The sequence below is a fragment of the Pipistrellus kuhlii genome, unplaced genomic scaffold, assembly GCF_014108245.1.
Source record: "Pipistrellus kuhlii isolate mPipKuh1 unplaced genomic scaffold, mPipKuh1.p scaffold_m20_p_72, whole genome shotgun sequence".
Lineage (NCBI taxonomy): Eukaryota > Metazoa > Chordata > Mammalia > Chiroptera > Vespertilionidae > Pipistrellus > Pipistrellus kuhlii.
This window is the reverse complement of record NW_023425576.1, coordinates 43,127-63,086: the sequence shown is the minus strand read 5'-3', so window position 1 is coordinate 63,086 and position 19,960 is coordinate 43,127. Positions and strand designations below refer to the sequence as shown.

Below are 19,960 nucleotides of genomic sequence, written 5' to 3'. Positions count from 1 at the left end.
TTTTTTTTTTAAATATGTTGTTGATCTCAGAGGGGAAGGGAGAAGGGCAGAGAGAAACACCAATAATGAGAGAGGATCATGAATCGGCTGCCTCCTGCACCCCCACAGCAGGGATGGAGCCCCCAACCAGGAATCGGACCCCTGACCTCCTGTTTCATAGGTCAAAGCTCAACCACTGAGCCACACGGGCGGGGCAGCGCCCACGTGTAATCGCTGTGTCCGGGAGAGAAACAGACTCTCCTCGGTGTCATGGGTTCGATCACCCCTGAGGAGGGGCCACCCCAGCACATACTGGCGCTGCTCGGGGTCCAGGCCAAAACAGTGGCAGAGCCAGGCACCCGATCGCTTGTGGGCCGGGGTCCAGGGCCCCTTGGCTATGTCCTGGGTTCTGGTCACTTTCCTGGGGCGGCTCTGGCGCCTGGAGGGCCCCTGGTTCTGGGCACTTGTATCTGCTGGTTCAGCAAAGTGTTAAAGCGCTCGAGTCTTTAAGAGGCTCAAGGAGCCCTAACCGGTTTGGCTCAGTGGATGGAGCGGAATCGAACCCGGGACATTTCAGTCCACAGACCGACGCTCTATCCACTGAGCCATACCGGTCTCGGCTCAGTAAGATATATTTTTAAAACATGTGTCTGTGTGCTTAGGAATTTTTCGGGGTGGGAAGGCCTAAACATACCCAGAGGTACCAAGTGAGAGACTCTTTTAGGTTTTTTATTAAAAAATAAAAAGAACGAATTCCATTTTACTTCTCCCGGCGAGTGTGGGTGGTGAGCCTTTGGCTTCCCTCGATGCTGTAACAGACGCTTGGCAAACTGTTTCCATGACGAGCTGGAAGCCGACGTTTTCAAAGTCTAGGAAGCCATGATTTTATTCCACAGTTTAAGCCCCACTTTCCAGCATGAAAGGGGATTTTTCTAAACCACCTGCTTGTCTTGCCAGTCGGCCCCAGACTGAAGAACACGGTTACGTAGGAGTTTCCAGACCATCAAATGGTTACAACTTACAGCCTTCCGTAGGCGCCCAAGTTAGACTTGAGACCTTCAAGGGCCGGACACAGGAAGTGTTCTCACAGTTCATTCGTGCGGAACTGCTCATGGTTCATGCACATTAAAATCACCTTAAAAATCCTGGTCATTTGACCTTTACTTAAAAAGGGGGGGGGGGGAGCCCTAGCCGGGTGGCTCAGTGGATAGAGCTTCGGCCCGCAGACTGAAGGGTACGGGGGTGTGATTCTGGTCAAGGGCACGGACCTCAGTTGCAGGCTCCCCCCCGGCCCAGGCCCTGGTCAGGGTGCGTGCAGATGGCAACCAGTTTCTCTCACATCTATGTTTCTCTTTCCTTCCCTCTCCCTAAAAAAAAATCCCTAGAAAAACATCCTGGGGGTGGGGGGAAGATGTGGCCAGGTCTTTCCAGATCTCCCTCTGGAGTTTTCAGTAGTAAGCTCATTAAATAGGAGTGTTTTCTGAAGGAAGGGGTGTGGCTTATTGAAAGCTTGGAGGAAGCTAGGTTTACTTATTTATTTATTTTTAAAATATGTTTCTGTGGATGTCAGAGAGGAAGGGAGAGGGAGAGAGATAGAAACATCCACGATGAGAGGGAACCATGGATCGGCTGCCTCCTGCACGCCCCCCACTGGGGATGGAGCCCGTACCCGGGAGTCCAACCATGACCTTCTGGTTCACAGGTGGATGCTCACCCACTGAGCCACACCGGCCAGGCAGGAAGCTGGGGGTCTAAGGCAGTCTGTTTGGGGGGGTTTGGGGGGGGACTTTCTTCCTAAGATTGTCAGTTGCGTCACAAGCACTTGGGCTGAATGGCTAACCCCAAACCCGGACAGTAGGGCGTGGCCTGCCCATCGGCTGCACCGCACTGACCACCCGCCTTGACCTCCGGTCCTCGTGGGGTCTACGGGCTTGATGGCCATGGCACGGGTGACCGGCACCCCTGGCAAGGCCACGCCGAGCCTCCCCGTCCACGTCACCCTCCTGAGCTCTCCGCCCACCCACTCCCAGGACGCGCCGCACCCCGGGCGCATCCGCACTGTGGGGTGACAGGTGCCCGCCCGCGATCACAGCCGCCCGAAGTGCTTTGGGACAGAGGACCCTCCCTGCGACCACAGCCGCCCGAAGTGCTGGCCGGAACGACGGCCCGGCTCCCGGCTCCGTGGCCCGGCTCCCGGCTCCGTGGCCCGCGGCATTGACGTCCGTTCAGAGCCGCCGTGGACTTGACCTTGGCTCCCGCAGACGGGGCCTCCGATGCTGAAGGCGCAGGATCCACCGTGGAATGTGGAAGGTCCTTGAAGCCGGGACGATCAGGCCCAAAACTTCCAGGACAAACATCGGCTCTGGAGCATCTCCAGCCACGGAAAGGCGTTGGGTGTCGGTGTCTTAAAGGATGAAGATGCTTCGAGACACAACCCTAAAGGAGGAGCTGAGACGCAGGGGCGATCCCCGTCGATGGCTCCGGGGGTGCTGCTGCCCAGGCCGGGGGTGGGAGGGGGCCGGGCCGCACCCCGCGCCCCGCGCCCCTGGGAGCCTGCAGTTCTGGTTCTTTTCTCTCTTTTATTGACGAGGCCCCGTCAGGCGCGGGCCGAGTAGCACCGCATGTACTCCGTGACCCACGGGCTGTCCGCGGCGGCCGGCGCCGGCCTCCGGCCCTTCTCCGCGTCCGCCGAGTGCGCGCGCTGCCTCTGAGCCGCCAGCCGCCTCTTTTCCACCTGCCGCCTGTTCCTGGCCCGCAGCGCCGACTCATGGATCTGAGGGGCGGTTCATAAAGGGAAACAAAAGCGGAAATGACGTCAGAGGTTTTTTTGAACCGATTTGCGCGAATAATTATATATTAAATATTTAGCCCTAGCCAGTGTGGCTCAGTGGGTAGAACGATGGGCTGCGGACTGAAGGGTCCCGGGTTTGATTTGGGTCAAGGGCATGTGCCTTGGTGGCGGGCACATCCCCAGGAGGGGGCTGTGCAGGAGGCAGCTGGTGGATGTGTCTCTCTCATCGATGTTCCTGACTCTCTATCCCTCTCCCTTCCTCTCTGTGAAAAATCAATAAAATATATTTTTAAAAAATTTAAAAATATTTAAATGAACAATATAAACTGATGAACAAAAATAGATCCAGAGACAGAGAAACATGGATCAGACCATGAAACCTCAGAGGGAAGGCAGGGGAGAGATGCAAACGCTAAGCAGCCAGTTTTCTAGAGATTGGCTCTGGAAAATCACCACAGCGGCTTTGCCTGGAGCATGGGCACCTATTCCAGGAAAGGACTGGCAATGTTTTACGGCAAAGCAGTTAAAAAAGAAAAAAGAAAAATCCTCCAGGGACGGTGCCACCTCGGACATTTGATGCCATAGATACGCCTGGTTAAACCTGACCCCAGGGACCAGCCGGTCTTTGTTAAACCCCAGCTCTGTTGTCTCAGATATCCCGCTAACTAACACCATCTGCCGGGGTTTAGAAGGCTGTTTGGTAAAAATGGGATTATGGCATTTAATCAGAATTCAAGCAGTCTCCGCTTTCTCCTCCTGCTGCTGCTTTTTTTTTATATATCTATATATATAAAAGCCTAAGTGACTGTTATGATCAGATGACTGGCTGGTAGCTATGACGCACACTGACCACCAGGGGGCAGATGCTCAACACAGAAGCTGCCCCATGGTGGTCAGTGCACTCCCACAGCCAACCCCCTGCAGCTGACCAGCCTCCTGTGGTCCTGCTCCCCTCTCCCCCCACCCATCCCCGATCATGCCCAATCACTGGTCAGGCCGAGGGACTCCACCATGCACGAATTCATACACCAGCCCTCTAGTGTGTATATTTATTTATTTCGAAGGGAGACAGAGAGAGAGAGAAAAAAAACAACAAACCATAAATGATGAAAGAGAATCATGGACTGGCTGCCTCCTGCCCACCCCCTGCTGTGGGTTGTGGGCTCGATCCCCATTAGGAGGCGTGCAGGAGTCAGTCGATCCGAGATTCTCTCTCATCATGGATGTTTCCATCTCTCTCGCCCTCTCCCTTCCTCTCTGAAATCAATAAAAATAAATAATAAAACAGGATGAAGGACCCAGTGCACTGTCCCTCCAAGGAGCACACCTGTGCCCTCCCTCCCCCTCCCCCTCCCCCTCCCTCCAAGGGGAAGCCGAGACACGCCCACCCCACACACACACACACACACACACACACGCACACACACACACGCACACACACACACGCGCGCACACACACACACACACACACGCACACACACACACGCACACACACGCACACACACACACGCACACGCACACACACACACGCACACACACACACACACACACACACGCACACACCTCGTGCACGGGCGCGGAGGCACAGACGTTGTGGGTCCTCTGGCCGCCCGTGTCGGTCCGCCGCTCCCCCCACCCGTACAGAGCGAAGGGGTGCTTGCTCTCTCTCGTTCTACTCGAGGACCTGGGAGGACTTCGGGCCGCCTTCCTGTCCCGTCGGGCAAACAGGGCGCTGGGGTGCTGGCGGGGTCTGGTGCAGCCGGGCGCCCGGTCCGTCCCCGCCATCCCGGCCTCCTCCTCCGGCTTCTCCTTGCTGCCTTTGACTGGCGGTGCTTTTTCGAAAAAGAGAAGACAAGAGTTAGGTGCTTTAAAACCTGGGCTGGAGTCTAGTTCCTCTAGCTGTCTGGGCTGAAGGACACAGTAAGCCTCACTGAGGCAGTAACCTTTTCACCGATCGTCCTGTTTGCATGTTTCGCTTAACGCAGATGCCAAAAGGAGCGGTTTCGAACCTGAGGCCCCATTTTTATTTCATTTACTTTTCTTTTAGAGAATCATTTATCGATTTTTCAGAGAGAGCAGGAGAAGAGAGAAACATGGATGAGCGTGAACCATCCACTGGCTGCCTCCTGCACACCACTTACTGGGGATGTGCCTGAAACCAGGCTACATGCCCTTGACTGGAATCGTACCCGGGACCCTTCAGTCCGCAGGCCATCGCTCTATCCACTGAGCTAAACCCGCTAGGGCTTCTGAGACTAAACATTAAGAGATCTCTTCTCGGGTGGCATGGCCTGGTGGTTGAGCGTTGGCCTGTGAACCAGGAGGCCACCGTTGGATTCCCAGGTCCGGTATGTGCCCCCTGTTGTGGGCTCCATCCCCAGCAGGGGGCGTGCAGGAGGCAGCCAATCCATGATTCTCTCTCTCCACTGATGTTTCTCTCTCACCCTCTCTCCCTTCCTCTCTGATTTAATTAAATTAATTAATTTTATTTATTTATTTATTTATTTAAAGTAAGGGACCTCTTTGGCCTAATGGCTTTCTCCAAACCCCAAGACAAATCCCAGGTCGGGGTGGAGGGTCTGGATTGGTGACAATCACCCAGCAGCTACACAGGTGCCCTTGTAAGTCGCTCAACCCAAGCTCCAGGCTCCCCTCACCCTCGATGCTCCCCCCTCCGGACGGACGAGGCCCACGTGGCTCTGACAAACTCCAGGGAGGAGGGAGCTGCTGACCTCCACCTGAAAGGCCCATCACAATAGGCTGTGGTTCCCATGGTTACCCACATCCGCAGGGTGAAGAGCTGGAGGCCTGGGAGCCGGGTGTAAGGGGCTGGCCCTCCACAGAAATGCCCCCGTGACCACAGGCCCCCCCCCCCCCCCGTACAGTGGGCAGAGCCGGCGATCGGTGTTACGGCCTGCCCGCCCCCGTGGTGAACACTCCAAAGCACCACTATTTCCCCTCATGGCCTTTTGTGGTTCTGCCATCCATCACTCTTTATAAATCCCCTGATTTTGTTTTGTTTTTAAAAAAATGTATCTTATTGATTTTTTACAGGAAGGAAGAGGGAGAGAGAGCTAGAAACATCGATGAGAGAGAAACATCCATCAGCTGCCCCCTGCACGCCCCCTACTGGGCATGTGCCCACAACCAAGGTCCATGCCCTTGATCGGAATCGAACCCGGGACCCTTCAGTCCGCAGGCTGATGATCTATCCACCAGGCCACACTGGTTTCGGCCATATTACTCTTGGGTTGTCTAATTAGCATATTACGCTTTTATTATTACAGAAGATTAGGTCAACTCGAAGAGAGAGAGACGCCGAAAGTTTCCCAAGGAGGGAGGTGTGATCTACAACAGAACTAGGATCCGAATGAACCGAAACTGTGCCGGCAACATCACAAGGCACACCCGCCCAGCGATGCCTCCAGATGCGGAGACAATAATTCCTTCTGACCAGGGTCCCCCGCCCAGCCACCCCCTCGCCGGACTGGGGGGCAGGAAGAGGGCTATCCTTGGACATGCGGGGTCTCAGAAAAGTCTGCGCCAGGAGGGGCTCCATCAAGAAAGATGCCGGGAAGCCACGCCATGAGGCTCTTCCCCAGGAGAAGCCACGGAGCCCAGGGCGGGGGCCACGGGCCCTCCCCGGGCACCTCCCGCAGCCGCCGCCCAGAGCAGCGCCCGCCAGATGGAAGTAGGTCAGAGGCCCTGGGCGGGCCGATGTCCTGAGCGATAGGGAGCCCGAACCCGACCTGCCGGCTGCGCTGGGAAAGAGAGAAAAGGGCCAACGAAGTAGGGCAGCTTTTTTTTTTCATCCTCACCCGGGGATATTTTCCTGTTGACTTTTATATTTAAAAAATATATATTTTATTGATTTTTTACAGAGAGGAAGGGTGAGGGTTAGAGAGCTAGAAACATCGATGAGAGAGAAACACCCATCAGCTGCCTCCTGCACACCTCCCTACTGGGGATGTGCCTGCCACCAAGGTCCATGCCCTTGACCGGAATCGAACCTGGGACCCTTGAGTCTGCAGGCCGACGCTCTATCCACTGAGCCACACCAGCCAGGGCCATCTATGTAGGGCAGCTCTGAGCCTCACTTGCTCGGGCACAGAAGTGTAGATACTCGTCATGAAGCTGACAAACTCCATGACGCCTGTATGCAGAGGGGGTAGCCATGGGCTGTGACTACGGGTTAGGACAGAGGTAAAAAGAGAGCCGATAGGTGTTAAAAACTTAAAAAACTCAGGACATCCCCAACCGGTGTGGCCTATGAACTGAAGGGTCTCGGGTTCCATTCCGGTCAAGGGCATGTGCCTTGATGGCGGGCACATCCTCAGTGGGGGGTATGCAAGAGGCAGTTGATGGATGTTTCTCTCTCATCGATGTTTCTAGCTCTCTCTCCCTCTCAATTCCTCTCTGTTAAAAAAAAATCAATAAAATATATTTTTTAAAGAAATAAAAATAAAATCCAGACACCACCTTAGGAGGCGGCAGGAAGGCACCGCTGGCTACTGTATCCCAGTGGTTGAACTTGGCCCTCAAAACCGCCACCCGCCTCCCGGGCTGAGCCCCCAACTCTGCGGCCCTCTGGGCAGGAAAGAGGGGGACAGCCCCCCAAGGCCATTTCCCAGCTCCTGCTGAGGGCGAAATGGCGGGGGAAGTGACGGAGACCCCCCCCCACCGGCCAGGCCCTCGCACCACCCGCCGGAGTGACGTCACCCCCGTGTAAACAAATGCAAATTGCTCCCCCGGGCCCGCACAGCCAGGTCCCCAGGTCCCGGGGTTCACACCCCAACACAACAGCTCCATTCACAAGACAGAGAGCTCAGCGCGGTGGATCTGAGCCTCAGCGAGACGCCCTGAGCCTCTGACGAAAGCTGGGCTCTTCTCATTAAAAAAAAAAAAAAGGGGGGGGGTGCTTAGGAATGCACAGATCGGGGTGCACGGGCTCCCCAAGGCCACCTCGCCCTCGCTGCAGGCTCGAGCCCCCAGATTAGGGAAATAAGGGGGGAGGGGGCCGAGGGGCGGGTTGACAGCTCCCTTATTTTGTCTCTAGGGGGGCGGATTCCCCGTTCATTCAGGGGATAAAGCAGCCCTGGCCCGTGTGGCTCAGTGGATAGAGGGTCGGCCCTACTGGACCGAAGGGGTCCCCAGTTCGGTTCTGGTCCAGGGCACTTAGCTCGGTTGCAGGTTCCTCCCCCTCCTCCCTGGCCCCCGCCCTGATCGGGGCGTGCGTGCAGGAGGCAACCCATGGATGTTTCCCTCGTCTCTCCCTCCCCCTCCCACGCTCCTAAAAATCCATGGAGACGTGTCCTCGGATGAGGATTCAAAAAGAAAGAAAAAAAGGAAGAAAGAAAGAAAGAAAGAGGGGGCGGTGCGATGCCGAGGGCACCTCCAGTTCTCCGAACATCACCCCCCCGCCGCCCCGATCCCGCGTCCCCCACCCCCGGCCCGGTACCTGGCACAGGCGCGTCCTCCGCATCCCCGGCCTCCGCATCCCCGGGCTTCGCGGCCGGCTCCTCCCGGGACCCGCGCGCCCCCCGGGCCGGGCCCTCCGCGGGCGGCGGCGGCGGCGGCGGCGGCAGCGGGGAGGCCGAGGCGGCCCGGGGCGCGGGGCTCCCGGCGCACGACGACGCCGACGACGCCGAGTCGTCGGAGGAGCCGGCGGGGCGCCAGGCGTCCCAGAGCCAGGGCGCGTGCGCCTGCTCCAGCAGCCGGCGGCCGCGGCGGTAGTGCAGCAGCTCCCGGTAGCAGGCCGCGTACTCGGCCCAGCGCGGGTCCCGGTAGCGCTTCATGTACTCGCTCTTGGCGCCGCAGCCCGGGGACATGGCGCCGCCGCCGCCGGCCTCCGTGCCCGCAGGTCCCGCCGCCGGTCCCGCCGCCGCCGCCGCCTGCGGAAGCGGGGACACGACACAGAGGCCCGTCCGCCCTCCGGCCGCCGGGCCCGCCGCGACATTTAAATCCGGAGCCCCGCCCGCAGCGGCGGCGGGGGCGGGGCGGGGCGGCGGGGCGCGAGGTAAAGGGGGGCGGGGCGGGCTTGGGAGGCGGGGCCAGGGGTGGGAGGGGCGGTGTTATAGGCGGGCGGTGCCTTGGGAGGCGGGGCTAGAGATGGAAAGGGCGGTGCTAGAGGGCGGTGTTTTTGGGGCGGGGCTAGGGTGAGAGGGGCAGTGCTATAGGAGGGCGGGTTGGGGCGGGGCTTTGAGAGGCGGGGATAGGAGTGGGAGGGCGGTACTATAGGAGGACGGGGCTTTTGGAGGCGGGGATAGGGGCGGGGCGAGACGCGGAGGGCGGGCGGGAAGATGGGAGAGGCGGGGGACAGGGCGCAGGGAGGCGGGGAGGAGCGCGGGGTAACGGAGAGGCAGGGCGGGCGGGGGGAGGAGACGCGGGGCGCAGCAGGGAGTGGGCGGCCCGGCCTCGGTGACCGGGGGTCCCGGGGGCACCTGCTCGCCAGGCATTTCAGCTCGCAACCAGGTCCTGGGAGCCTCGGTGGGACCGAGTCGGCGGCTCCGGGGGAGAGGGCCAGCGGCCCGGGCTGCGGGGGTGCGGGTCTCCCGGGCAGGCGATCGGGAGCGTGGGAGCTAGAGCTGCGGGCCGGGCGGGGCCGGAGGGCCGGGGAGCGGGCCGGGGAGCGGGGATGGGGAGTGGGGATGGGGGGTGGGGAGGAGGAGGCCCAGGAGCCCAGGACGCGAGCGCGGGGACGGGGCTGGGGATCCCGGGAGCGGAGGGGCCTCCGCGTCCCCCGAGCGCCCCGCGGGGAAGCCTTACCTCCTTCCGGCCGCGCCGGCCCGTCCTCCGCGCGTGGAACGGGGAGCGGCCCGCCGGCCCGGCTTTCCTCCCTCCCGCGCAGGACGTCGCCGATGGCGCCCGGTTGCCGCGCAGCCCCGCCGGGAGACGCCGCCCCGTCCCCGTCCCCGTCCCCGGAGCAGACGCCTCCCCCGCGCTCCGCCCGGCTCGTGGGGGCGGCTGCCTGAGCGCAGAGCGGCGGGGAGCCGCGGGTGGGCGCCCCGGGGTCCCGCGTTTCACCCTGTCCGGGACCAGCTGGCCACCCGCGTCCCCAGCCTGACACCAAACACCTCCACGTCCTCCCGGAGGCTCTCCCTTCCTCTCTGTGACTCCGGCGTTAACCCATTTTCACGATTTAGTCTAACTCCTTGTCTACACCTCAAACCTTTTTGATTTCAGAGAGGAAGGGAGAGAGAGAAAAGAAGAAACATCAATAATGACAGAAAATCATGGACCAGCTGTCTCCTGCACACCCCCACATTGGGGATCGCGCCCACAACTCCAGCCTGTGCCCTGACTGGGAATCCAACCCTGACCTCCAGGTTCATAGGCGGACATTCAGCCACTGAGCCACACCGGCCAGAGAGGCCCAGCTCTTTTTATTTTATTTATTTGTTGTTGTTGTTGTTGCCCTTGGCTGGAATCGAACCCAGGACCCTTCAGTCTACAGGCCAATGCTCCATCCACTGAGCCAAACCAGCTAGGGCCCCAGCTCTTTTTATAAATCTTGCTCATACACAATTCATTCTTTGCATCTCATGCAGCTGAAGATCTTGGGGGAAAGCTGGAGGCTAAGGTTCATAAAGTTTTTTTGCCTCATAAAATAATAATAATAATAATAATAATAAAATCACATCAGATCTACTCAGCAGGCCTGACCTCGGCCCTGAGTCCTCCGAGAGGCAGGGGGCAGGCTCGCTCACCTCCTCTCCAGATGCCCCAGATGCCTGCCTGTCACTCCATCACCTCCCTGTCAACTGCCCGCCCATTGGGCAGGGCCTGCGCCTCCCACAGGCTCAGCTACAAGAGCCCACCTGGCCCCAGGCCTCCAGGGAGTGTGGTTCCAGTTTCCAAAATTAGCTCTCCTGGTCCAGTAGCTGCCCGGTAAACATGCCCATCTGTTTCCAGGGAGGGAGGGCAACGAAGCCCCTGCCAGCCAGGAGCTAGGTCCATTGGTTTATTTGTTTAAAATACACGGAGTGGCCAGATATGATGATCTCTGGATGTATAATCATCTGGCCACTCAGCGTCTGTCCTATAAAATAAAAGGCTAATATGCAAATTGTCCCCTCGACCAGGAGTTCAACCAGCAGGTAGGCTGGCCAACTGCCCATGTCCCCTCCCCCTGGCCAGGCTGGCCGGACCCCACCCATGCACGAATTCATGCACCTGGCCTCTAATATACATATACACAATATATATATATATATATATATATATATATATATATATATATATATATATATACTGAGTGGCCAGATTATTATGCATTCAGAGATCATCATAATCTGGCCACTCAGTGTGTATCTATCTTTATTGATTTCAGAAAGGAAGGGAGAGAGACGGAAACATCAGTGATGAGAATCATGGATCGGCGGCCTCCTGCACACCCCCCACTGAGAATGGAGCCCGCAACCCGGACATGAGCCCTGACAGGGAATCGAACCCTGACCTCCTGGTTCAGAGGTCGACCCTCAACCACTGAGCCACATAGACCAGGCTGAGGGGGCAGCATGAAAGGGCCCTGGAAGCACCAGAGGCGCCTTCCATCTTTGCACCTGGAAGGGCCATGGGCCTGTTCTCCTACACCCATGCCCCCCCCCCCAAGTTCAGGTTCAGGGACAAGTTCCCTGCACAGACTGGACCTGGACAGACCCCCCCCTTTCCCCCCGGAGGCTCGCCCATGGCTGCCCGGCGGTGTCCCTGGGACCTAATAATACGCACAAATCAGAAGTCGGGCTGCGGGCCCTGGCCATGCAAGGAGAGGCCGAAAGCTGACACCGGCCGCCTGTCCCCGTGGTGGCCTTGCCCTAAAGCGGCAGGGCGTCCGCTCCAGGCCAGGGCCCCCCAGGCCAGGCCCTCCCCTCAGGCCAGAGCCCCCTGCCGGGTGTGCCAGGCGCCCTATAACGAGAAGATGAGCCTGCTGGCGGGAATGGCAGGCATGCGGCCCAGCTGTCGTGGCTGAGCCCAGCCCAGGAAGGCTGCCCTGTCCCTCCCTGTCCCTCCCTGTCCCCACATCTTCCCCAGCTCCGGCTCCGGGGCCAGCGCCGGGCAGCCCCTCTAATGCCCCCCATGACAGGAGAATGAGCCCGGGAAACGGACAACCAGCCCCGAGAAAGCGGAGGCCACTGGGAGAGGGAGAAGTCAGAAGCCTGGTTCAGGAAGGTGGGGGGCTCTCGTCCATGCTGACCCTGACGTGGGGTGGGGGGAGGACTCTAGGAGGAAAATGCCTCCCGCCATCTTGTGCCCAGCACCCCCACATTCCTTCTGGGCATCCAGGACTCTGGAGCGAGTAACAGGTCAGAGACAGGGGTTCTTATTTATTTTTATTTTAAATATATCTTTTAAAATATATTTTATTGATTTTTTTTACAGAGAAGAAGAGAGAGAAAGAGAAAGTCAGAAACATCCATGAGAGAGAGTCATCAATCAGCTGCCTTTTGCACGTCTCCTACTGAGGATGTGCCCACAACCAAGGTATATGCCTTTGACAGGAATCGAACCCGGGACCCTTCAGTCCACAGGCTGACGCTCTATCCACTGAGCCAAACTGGTTTCGGCTTTAAATATATCTTGATTGATTTAAGAGAGGAAGAGAGAGGGGACACAGAGAGAGAGAAACATCCATGATGAGAGAGAATCATGGATCGGCTGCCTCCTGCACGCCCCCCCCTGGGGATCGAACCCACAACCTGGGCCTGTTCCCTGGACCGGAATCCAACTGTGACCTCCTGGTTCATAGGTGGACGCTCAACCACTGAGCCACGCCAGCCCGGTACCATGGGCTTCATGATGCAACTTTAGCTTGGGATCCTGTCATCCACTCTCAGCCTCATTTTCCAAATCTGTAAAATGGGAATCCTTCCGGCTTCCTCAGGAGCCAACTGCTCCTAGCAGACGAGGGGCCGGCCCCTCAGCCCAGTCGTGATACTGGCTGCTCGGACGGCAGCCTGGCACCGAGCCCCCCTGGAGGGAAGGAGGTGGATGGGGAGCACATGATTAGAGGGGAGGGGGGCTGGCCACTGCTCTCAGGGAGCACCTGAGATCCATGACACCCACCATAGGCATTTGGGGCCTGAGAAAGGGTCCCGGCAGTTCAAGGTCAGGCTGCCCTTGCCCCTGGGACCTGCACATGCTCAGGAAAGACAAACATTTGTGGATAAATGGAGGCACAGGAGGGGTGAGCCCCCCATGTGTGGAAGCAGCACGGGCTGAGAGGCGATGTCTCAGAAAATGGGGTTTGGGGTCCCCTCAGTGTGCTCAGAGGGGGCTGGCACGGCAGGTACACCCTCTGTGGCCCTGTCCCGCCCCGCCCCGCCCCGCCCCGTAGGGCCCACCCAGCCGCTCCGGCTCTAATTTGGAGTCTGGAGCCAGCTCTATGGTCCAAGCAGCCCGGGGGGTGGGGGGACATCAGGCCACTTGTCAGTGTCCCTCTGCTTCCTTCTAGGGTCAGGCCGAGCGCGTGAGGGAGCGGACAGCTGTCTGTCCTGGGAGTCCCCGGCTAAGATGAACCCTCCCCAGGGCGGGTGCCTGCTCCTGGGGGTGCAGCCCGGGCGCTCGGCTGTGCCAGGCTCAGCCGCTGGGCCTCCGCCTCGGGGCATGTGCCCTGACCAGGATTCAAACGGTGACCTACTGGTTCCTAGGTGGATGCTCAACCACTGAGCCACATGGGCCGGGCCTCTGCTTATTCCTGATCATCTATTGTCTGCTCCGCTCTGAGCACCTGGCTGGGGTCACATGTAGGTGCCCATTAGCACAGCTTCCCTGAGCCCTCCTGCTGCCCCCCCCCCTCCCCCACCTGTGGGGTGCCAAGCCCAGGCTGCTGTTCCGGTGGCCCCAGTCCTTAGCGCCTGTTTATTAAATTAAAGAGACGGCGCTCCCGGCTTTATAATTCCCAGTTAGGCCTCTACAGGACTCAGATTCTCTGCCACCGGGCACTTACCCAGCCTGGCAGATCTGAGCAGGCGCTGGGATAAAAATAGAAGCGGGCGGGGGAGCTGGCACCGGGCTCCCCGGGTGGCAGGCAGCAGGGCTGGCAGACAGCTGCGGCCTCCCTCCCCCTCCCTTCCCCTCCTGCTCCTCTACCCCCTCCCCTCTCTTTCCTTCTCCCCTCCCTCCTCCTTCCCTCCTCCCACTGCCCTTCCCTCCCTGACATCCCTCCTCTGCTCCTCCTCCCCCCTCCCCCCTTCCCAGCGCACAGAGCACAGATCCTGGGAGCCACCAGGTAGAAGGGATGGAGCCTGGGAGGGGGAGGCTCCCCCAGGTTCACTGACGTTAAGAGGCACCCCCCCCTGGGTGCCTGGGTGGGAGGGAATGCAAACAGCACCTGCCTCCTGCTCTTGCAGGTGGGCTTCCTGCAGCCAATGTTCCGTTCTGGGGAGCCTTCAGCCTGCTCCAGCCTGGAGCCCACTGAGAGGAGGGACCAGGCTGCACCCCATCTCAGGGCCAAATCTGCTCTGTCCCCCCAGCAGCTGTCCCTGGCTCCCACACCCGGCTGCTCACAGCTCCGGCTGCCCCTCGGCTCAGTGAGGATCTGCTGTGAGTCAGAGAACACAGGCCTGCCACAGTCACAGAGTTCTCTCTCTCTCTCTCTCTCTCTCTCTCTCTCTCTCTCTCTCTCTCTCTCTCTCTCTCTCTTTCCATTGCTCTTAGAACAAAAAGAAAGGAAACAGGCTGAAAGACCTCAGAGGGAAAGAGATCAACCAAAGAACATGTATGCACAGCTGGCCGGGTGAAGGAGGCCTGGGGCGGGGAGGGTGGAGGGGGTCGGAAGGGGAGAAATAGGAGACGCCTGTCATAGAGTCAACAACACACATAAAGCAAAGAATGAGGAAGAAAGAAAAGAAAAGAAAACAAAAGAGAGACAACATCAATGCTGAGCCATGACGGGTCTGCTCAGGTGCCTCTCTGCATCCTCCACCCCCCACCCCACTTCCTCCCGCAGCACCCACTTCCTCCCACCTGGCTGCTCCTCCTCCACCTGTTACACCTGCTGACCCTTCTGGGTCCCTCCACCTGCCCGTGCTCCTGGCCCCAGGCGCCCTGGCTTGTTCTCTGCTGTCAGGCCCACGCCCCTGCTTCCCAGCACCTGAGAATTTAGACTTCCACCACGAGGAGTTAACTGTCTGCCCCACGACGTGGTCAGCCGAGGGCTGGGCCCCCTGGGTTTCTGGCTCACCACCGTTTCATCTGCCATCACAGGCCGGGCCCAGAGCACCCTCAGTAAGCATTTGCTGAAGAAGCCTGTCAGTTAGTTGATGACTAGAAGCTGTGCCCATTAGCAAGGCCATAGTGGAGTGAGAATGAGCTAAAGAATAACCAATGGTTAAACATCAACCTATGAACCAGGAGGTCACAGTTCCATGCCCGGTCAGGGCACATGCCTGGGGTTGCAGGCTCAGTCCCCAGGAGGGGGTGTGCAGGAGGCAGCCGATCCATGATTCTCTCTCCTCATTGATGTTTCTATCTCTTTCCCTCTCCATTCCTCTCTGAAATCAATTAATTTTTTTCTTTTTTTTTTCAGTTTGTCCTTTTGCCCTTCATTTTCTCATTTTCCCTGGCTCAGCTGACCCTGGTGACAGGTGCCACATTGGCATCGGCTGCAAGGCCCCAGGCCCCTCTGCCTCCCAGCTGGTGTCCAGTCAGCTCGGGGAACTTTGCCAGGGAAAAGACTGCAGCTATTTCATTTTATTTTAAATATATTTCTATTGATTTCAGACAGGAAGGGAGAGGGAGAGAGAGAAACATCCGTGATGAGAGAGAATCATGGATCGGCTGCCTCCTGCATGCTCCCTCACTGGGGATTGAGCCCACAACCTCAAGCACGTTCCCAGACTGGGAATGGAACCATGACCTCCTGGTTCGTAGGTCGATGCACAACCATTGAGCCACACCGGCCGAGCTACTCTCCTTCCAGGCACTTCCTTGCTGGGCGGCTCCAGTGGCCTTCCCTCCTCCCCCTCACCCCACCCCCAAATCTGGGCGCCCCTCTTTCCCAGCCTCCCCGCACTGAACAGCGCTTCTCTGCGCCACCATCACGTGGCACGAAGCAAAAGGCTTTCCAACGGAGAAGGGAGGTGAACACAGATTCCTTAACCGCCAAACACAACCCTTTGGGCCTGGGGAACACGGAGACTCGCGCGGGGTGGAGCAGCGAGCCCTGCGGGCGGCTCTGGGTCAGCACCACGGCCAGCGCCCCGGCCTGGGCGCGCCGCGGAGGGGAGGGCGCTGGGCGCTCAGCGCGCGCCCCGCCCGCCCGTGGGGCCAGGCGCGCCGGCCCGTTTGCAGACGGGATGCGCTCCAGAGGGGAGACCGTGACCCCGGGGAGACCTCACTTAGGTCTGGTAGGGAGCGCACTCAGTATGGTGGAACGTGACGCAAGCAAAGGGGGTCCCTCTTGGCCACCTCTCTGTCTCCGATCGCCCCCATCCCATCCCATCCCATCCCACGACCAAGAACTGGACGCAGCGCGTAACATAGTAGCTGTATTTAATGCTTCAAGTTGTTCCTTTCCCTTCCACAGGGCTTTGCTTTTTGAAAAATAACAAAATGAGGTAAATAAGTTAAGGTATATACACGGTCTCAACACTGTGTCGGTTTGCAGCAGCGACGGGAGCGGCTGCTGGAGACAAAGTGGCCGCGGTGGGTGGGTGGGTGGGTGGCTCGGGGGCCGGGCCGCTGGGCAGCCGCGGGGTCGTCCTGAGGAGAAGGGGCGCGCCCTGCGGGCGGGCACGCGGCGTCTAGAAGCATTTGCGGTGCACGATGGACGGGCCCGCCTCGTCGTACTCCTGCTTGGTGATCCACATCTGCTGGAAGGTGGACAGCGAGGCCAGGATGGAGCCGCCGATCCACACGGAGTACTTGCGCTCGGGAGGGGCGATGATCTGCAGAGAGATGGCGGCGGGGTGTCAGGTTGAGGGAGGGGGGGCGGGGGCCAGGGACCCGGGGACCCCCAGGGCGCACGGGCGGCCGCCCACCTTGATCTTCATGGTGCTGGGGGCCAGCGCCGTGATCTCCTTCTGCATGCGGTCGGCGATACCCGGGTACATGGTGGTGCCCCCCGACATGACGTTGTTGGCGTAGAGGTCCTTCCGGATGTCGATGTCGCACTTCATGATGCTGTTGTAGGTGGTCTCATGGATGCCCGCCGACTCCATGCCTGGAGGGCGCGCCCGGGAAAGTGAGAAGGGGCTGGGGAGGTGGGGGGACCCCCGTGCGCCCTGGAGATGGGCGTGGATGGGCGTGGATGGGCCCGGAAGGGCTGGGAAGGACGGGAAGGGCCTGGGGGAAAAGGGGGCCGGGCTCACCGATGAAGGAGGGCTGGAAGAGCGTTTCTGGGCAGCGGAACCGCTCGTTGCCGATGGTGATGACCTGCCCGTCGGGCAGCTCGTAGCTCTTCTCCAGGGAGGAGGAGGAGGCGGCTGTGGCCATCTCGTTCTCGAAGTCCAGGGCCACGTAGCACAGCTTCTCCTTGATGTCGCGCACGATCTCACGCTCGGCTGCAGGGGGGGGACCGGGGCCAGAGGGGAGCCGTCAGCGCGCGCGAGAGCCGGGGACCCTCGGACCCTCTCGTGCGCCCTCCCCGCGCGCTCTCGCCTCCTGGGATGCCCGGCCCCACGCACCCGTGGTCACGAAGGAGTAGCCACGCTCGGTGAGAATCTTCATCAGGTAGTCCGTGAGGTCGCGGCCCGCCAGGTCCAGACGCATGATGGCGTGGGGGAGCGCGTAGCCCTCATAGATGGGCACGTTGTGGGTGACACCGTCCCCAGAGTCCAGCACGATGCCTGGGAGGGTGGGGAGGGGAAAGGGCAGGGGTGAGTGGCCTCTCCAACCTGCGCGCAGGCGCAGCGGGGCGGCCCGTGGGCGGGGATGAGGCCGGCGATCTTGGCGCTCGGGCTGCGGGGCGCGCACGCACTGGGCTGGGGTGGGGTTTGGGGATGGGGAGCGCGCGCGCAATGGGGTGGGGAGGGATTTGGGGGAGCCGGGAGCGGGCACTCACCGGTGGTACGGCCGGAGGCGTAGAGGGACAGCACGGCCTGGATGGCCACGTACATGGCGGGCACGTTGAAGGTCTCAAACATGATCTGGGTCATCTTCTCCCGGTTGGCCTTGGGGTTCAGGGGCGCCTCGGTGAGCAGCGTGGGGTGCTCCTCGGGGGCCACGCGCAGCTCGTTGTAGAAGGTGTGGTGCCAGATCTTCTCCATGTCGTCCCAGTTGGTGATGATGCCGTGCTCGATGGGGTACTTGAGGGTCAGGATGCCCCTCTTGCTCTGAGCCTCGTCGCCCACGTAGGAGTCCTTCTGCCCCATGCCCACCATGACGCCCTGCGGAGCGGGGACACCGAGCACTCAGCACCGGCCGGCCGCCTGGACTCCTGGGACCTCGGCCCAGCCCCTTCCGTCCGCCCCCCTCCCCTGCCCACCCGCAGAGGCGTAGCCGGACCTGGTGGCGCGGGCGGCCCACGATGGAGGGGAAGACGGCCCTGGGGGCATCGTCGCCGGCGAAGCCAGCTTTCACCAGGCCGGAGCCGTTGTCGCACACCAGGGCGGTGGTCTCGTCTTCGTCGCACATGGTGTTTGGTTTCTGCAGGGACAGAAGGGCCACGGAGATGCAGGGCACGTCGGTTCAGGAGGCCCCACCGCCCCAGCACCGCGCTCCGGCCCGGCCCGGCCCGGCCCGGGGGACCTTTGGGCACGTCCAGCCACGCTGCGCGCATCAAACCAGGGGGACGGGGAAGGGCTGCGCTGAGCCTGGGAGGGGGACACGGGGTGGAGAATCTGGGAATCACACTGGGAATCTCTCCAGCCTGGAACCCTAGGCGCACGGTGTCCCCGGAGACCCTGTGCCTTCGCTGCTGCGGGCAGGGGCCGGGTGCGTGCGCCCACCCTCCCCTGGGCTAAGGCCTCGCCCCCGGAGGATGGGGCTCTGATACCCACTCGCTGGGCGCGTGTGAGGGCGGAGGGAGCTGGTGGGAAGGGCGGCGACGCCCTGTCCCAGAAGGAACGGCCCTGCGCGTCCCGGACTCAGCACCCTGCGCCCTGCGCCTGCTGGGAGCGGGCGGGGAAGTCCAGGCCTCGGCTGCCCGGGCTCTGGCGCTCGGCTGGGAGGGTTTGCGTTTGGGGACGTTGAAGGAAAACCCTTTATGCGCCTGGGCGCATGCTAACTGCAGCCCGCGAGGGGATGGATCCGGGGATTTTGGAGAGATTGTGCAAAGGCGCATGGACGGTCTGGCATATCCTCTTGGAGACCAGGAGCGCGTGGCTCTGGGGTCCCCGAGGCGCAGGGCGCGCTGCCGGGGGCTGATCAGTGAGTGGGTGGGGCCTGTCCCTCCGTTCCCGTCCTGCTCCTGCCCCTACCTGGACGGGTGGCTACACCTGTCGCTCTCCGGCTGGGGCCCTGGCTGCCACGGAGGGAAGCGAGGCTCCTGGGGCGCTGTCCGCTGCGGTGGCCGAGGGCGCCCCCGCGTAGGGCTTATATAGCCCGTGGGCGCTCCCCCCGCGCCGCCCGCAGGAATGTCTCTCCCCTTTTAGGGCCATATTTGGGAGTTGGGCACTGGAGACCCTCCCACGGCCCGGTCCGCGGCCTGGGCCCCCCGCCCGGGTTCCCTGCGCTGACCATAGAAGGAGCGGCCTGGCCCGCGCCCAGGTACCGCGGGCCGGGCCGTATATGGAGTGTCTCCCGGCCCGGGCGGGAGGGGCCCCGGTGGAGCGAGGGTCAGCGCCCGCGCCTGTGGCTGCACCTGTCCTGCCCGGAGCCGCCCGCCCCGCCCCGTCCACTCTGCGCGCAATGAGCTGCGCACTGGGCCTCCGGACAGCGGCTCCCACGTGTCTCCCCTTCTCCAGGTTCCTTACTCAGACCCCAAACCCTCCTGGCGTCTACAGGGAGGAGGGAGCCGGTCCAAGGGGGTCTGAGAAGGCGGGAGAAGGAGTCAACCCGGTGTGTCCCGGTCCCAGGCAGGGAAGGAACGTGACCCCTCCCTCCCCAAGGAACTTTCTTCTGCATGGCTACCCCTGGGCGCCCCAATCCAGGGGGGCAGAGCCAAGCCGGCCCCCACCTCCACCGCAGAGAGGGTGTGGGCAGCTGCCCGGGGCAGACAGCTGGCATGGGGCACCATGGAGGCCGAGGAGGGTGGGGCGGCGCAGGGCGGGGCGGAGGCTGGGGCTCCCGGAATGGGATGGGTCCAGGCAG

At 60.8% G+C, this 19,960-nt stretch overlaps 2 protein-coding genes across 2 annotated transcripts; both read right to left on the bottom strand.

The window, feature by feature from the left end:
- Positions 1-2,115: 2,115 nt before the first annotated feature.
- On the bottom strand, positions 2,116-9,834 carry LOC118710318 (centriole, cilia and spindle associated protein). Its single transcript, XM_036422776.2, has 4 exons — positions 9,536-9,834; positions 8,229-8,661; positions 4,334-4,602; positions 2,116-2,752 (listed from the first exon to the last, which is right to left on the bottom strand). Exons 2-4 carry the CDS (start codon positions 8,596-8,598, stop codon positions 2,576-2,578), a joined length of 816 nt encoding a protein of 271 aa, XP_036278669.1. The 5' UTR covers positions 8,599-8,661; positions 9,536-9,834; the 3' UTR covers positions 2,116-2,575.
- Positions 9,835-16,244: 6,410 nt separating this feature from the next.
- ACTA1 (actin alpha 1, skeletal muscle) lies at positions 16,245-19,285 on the bottom strand. Its single transcript, XM_036422764.2, has 7 exons — positions 19,129-19,285; positions 18,215-18,355; positions 17,772-18,096; positions 17,395-17,556; positions 17,080-17,271; positions 16,750-16,931; positions 16,245-16,656 (listed from the first exon to the last, which is right to left on the bottom strand). Exons 2-7 carry the CDS (start codon positions 18,341-18,343, stop codon positions 16,513-16,515), a joined length of 1,134 nt encoding a protein of 377 aa, XP_036278657.1. The 5' UTR covers positions 18,344-18,355; positions 19,129-19,285; the 3' UTR covers positions 16,245-16,512.
- Positions 19,286-19,960: the final 675 nt, after the last annotated feature.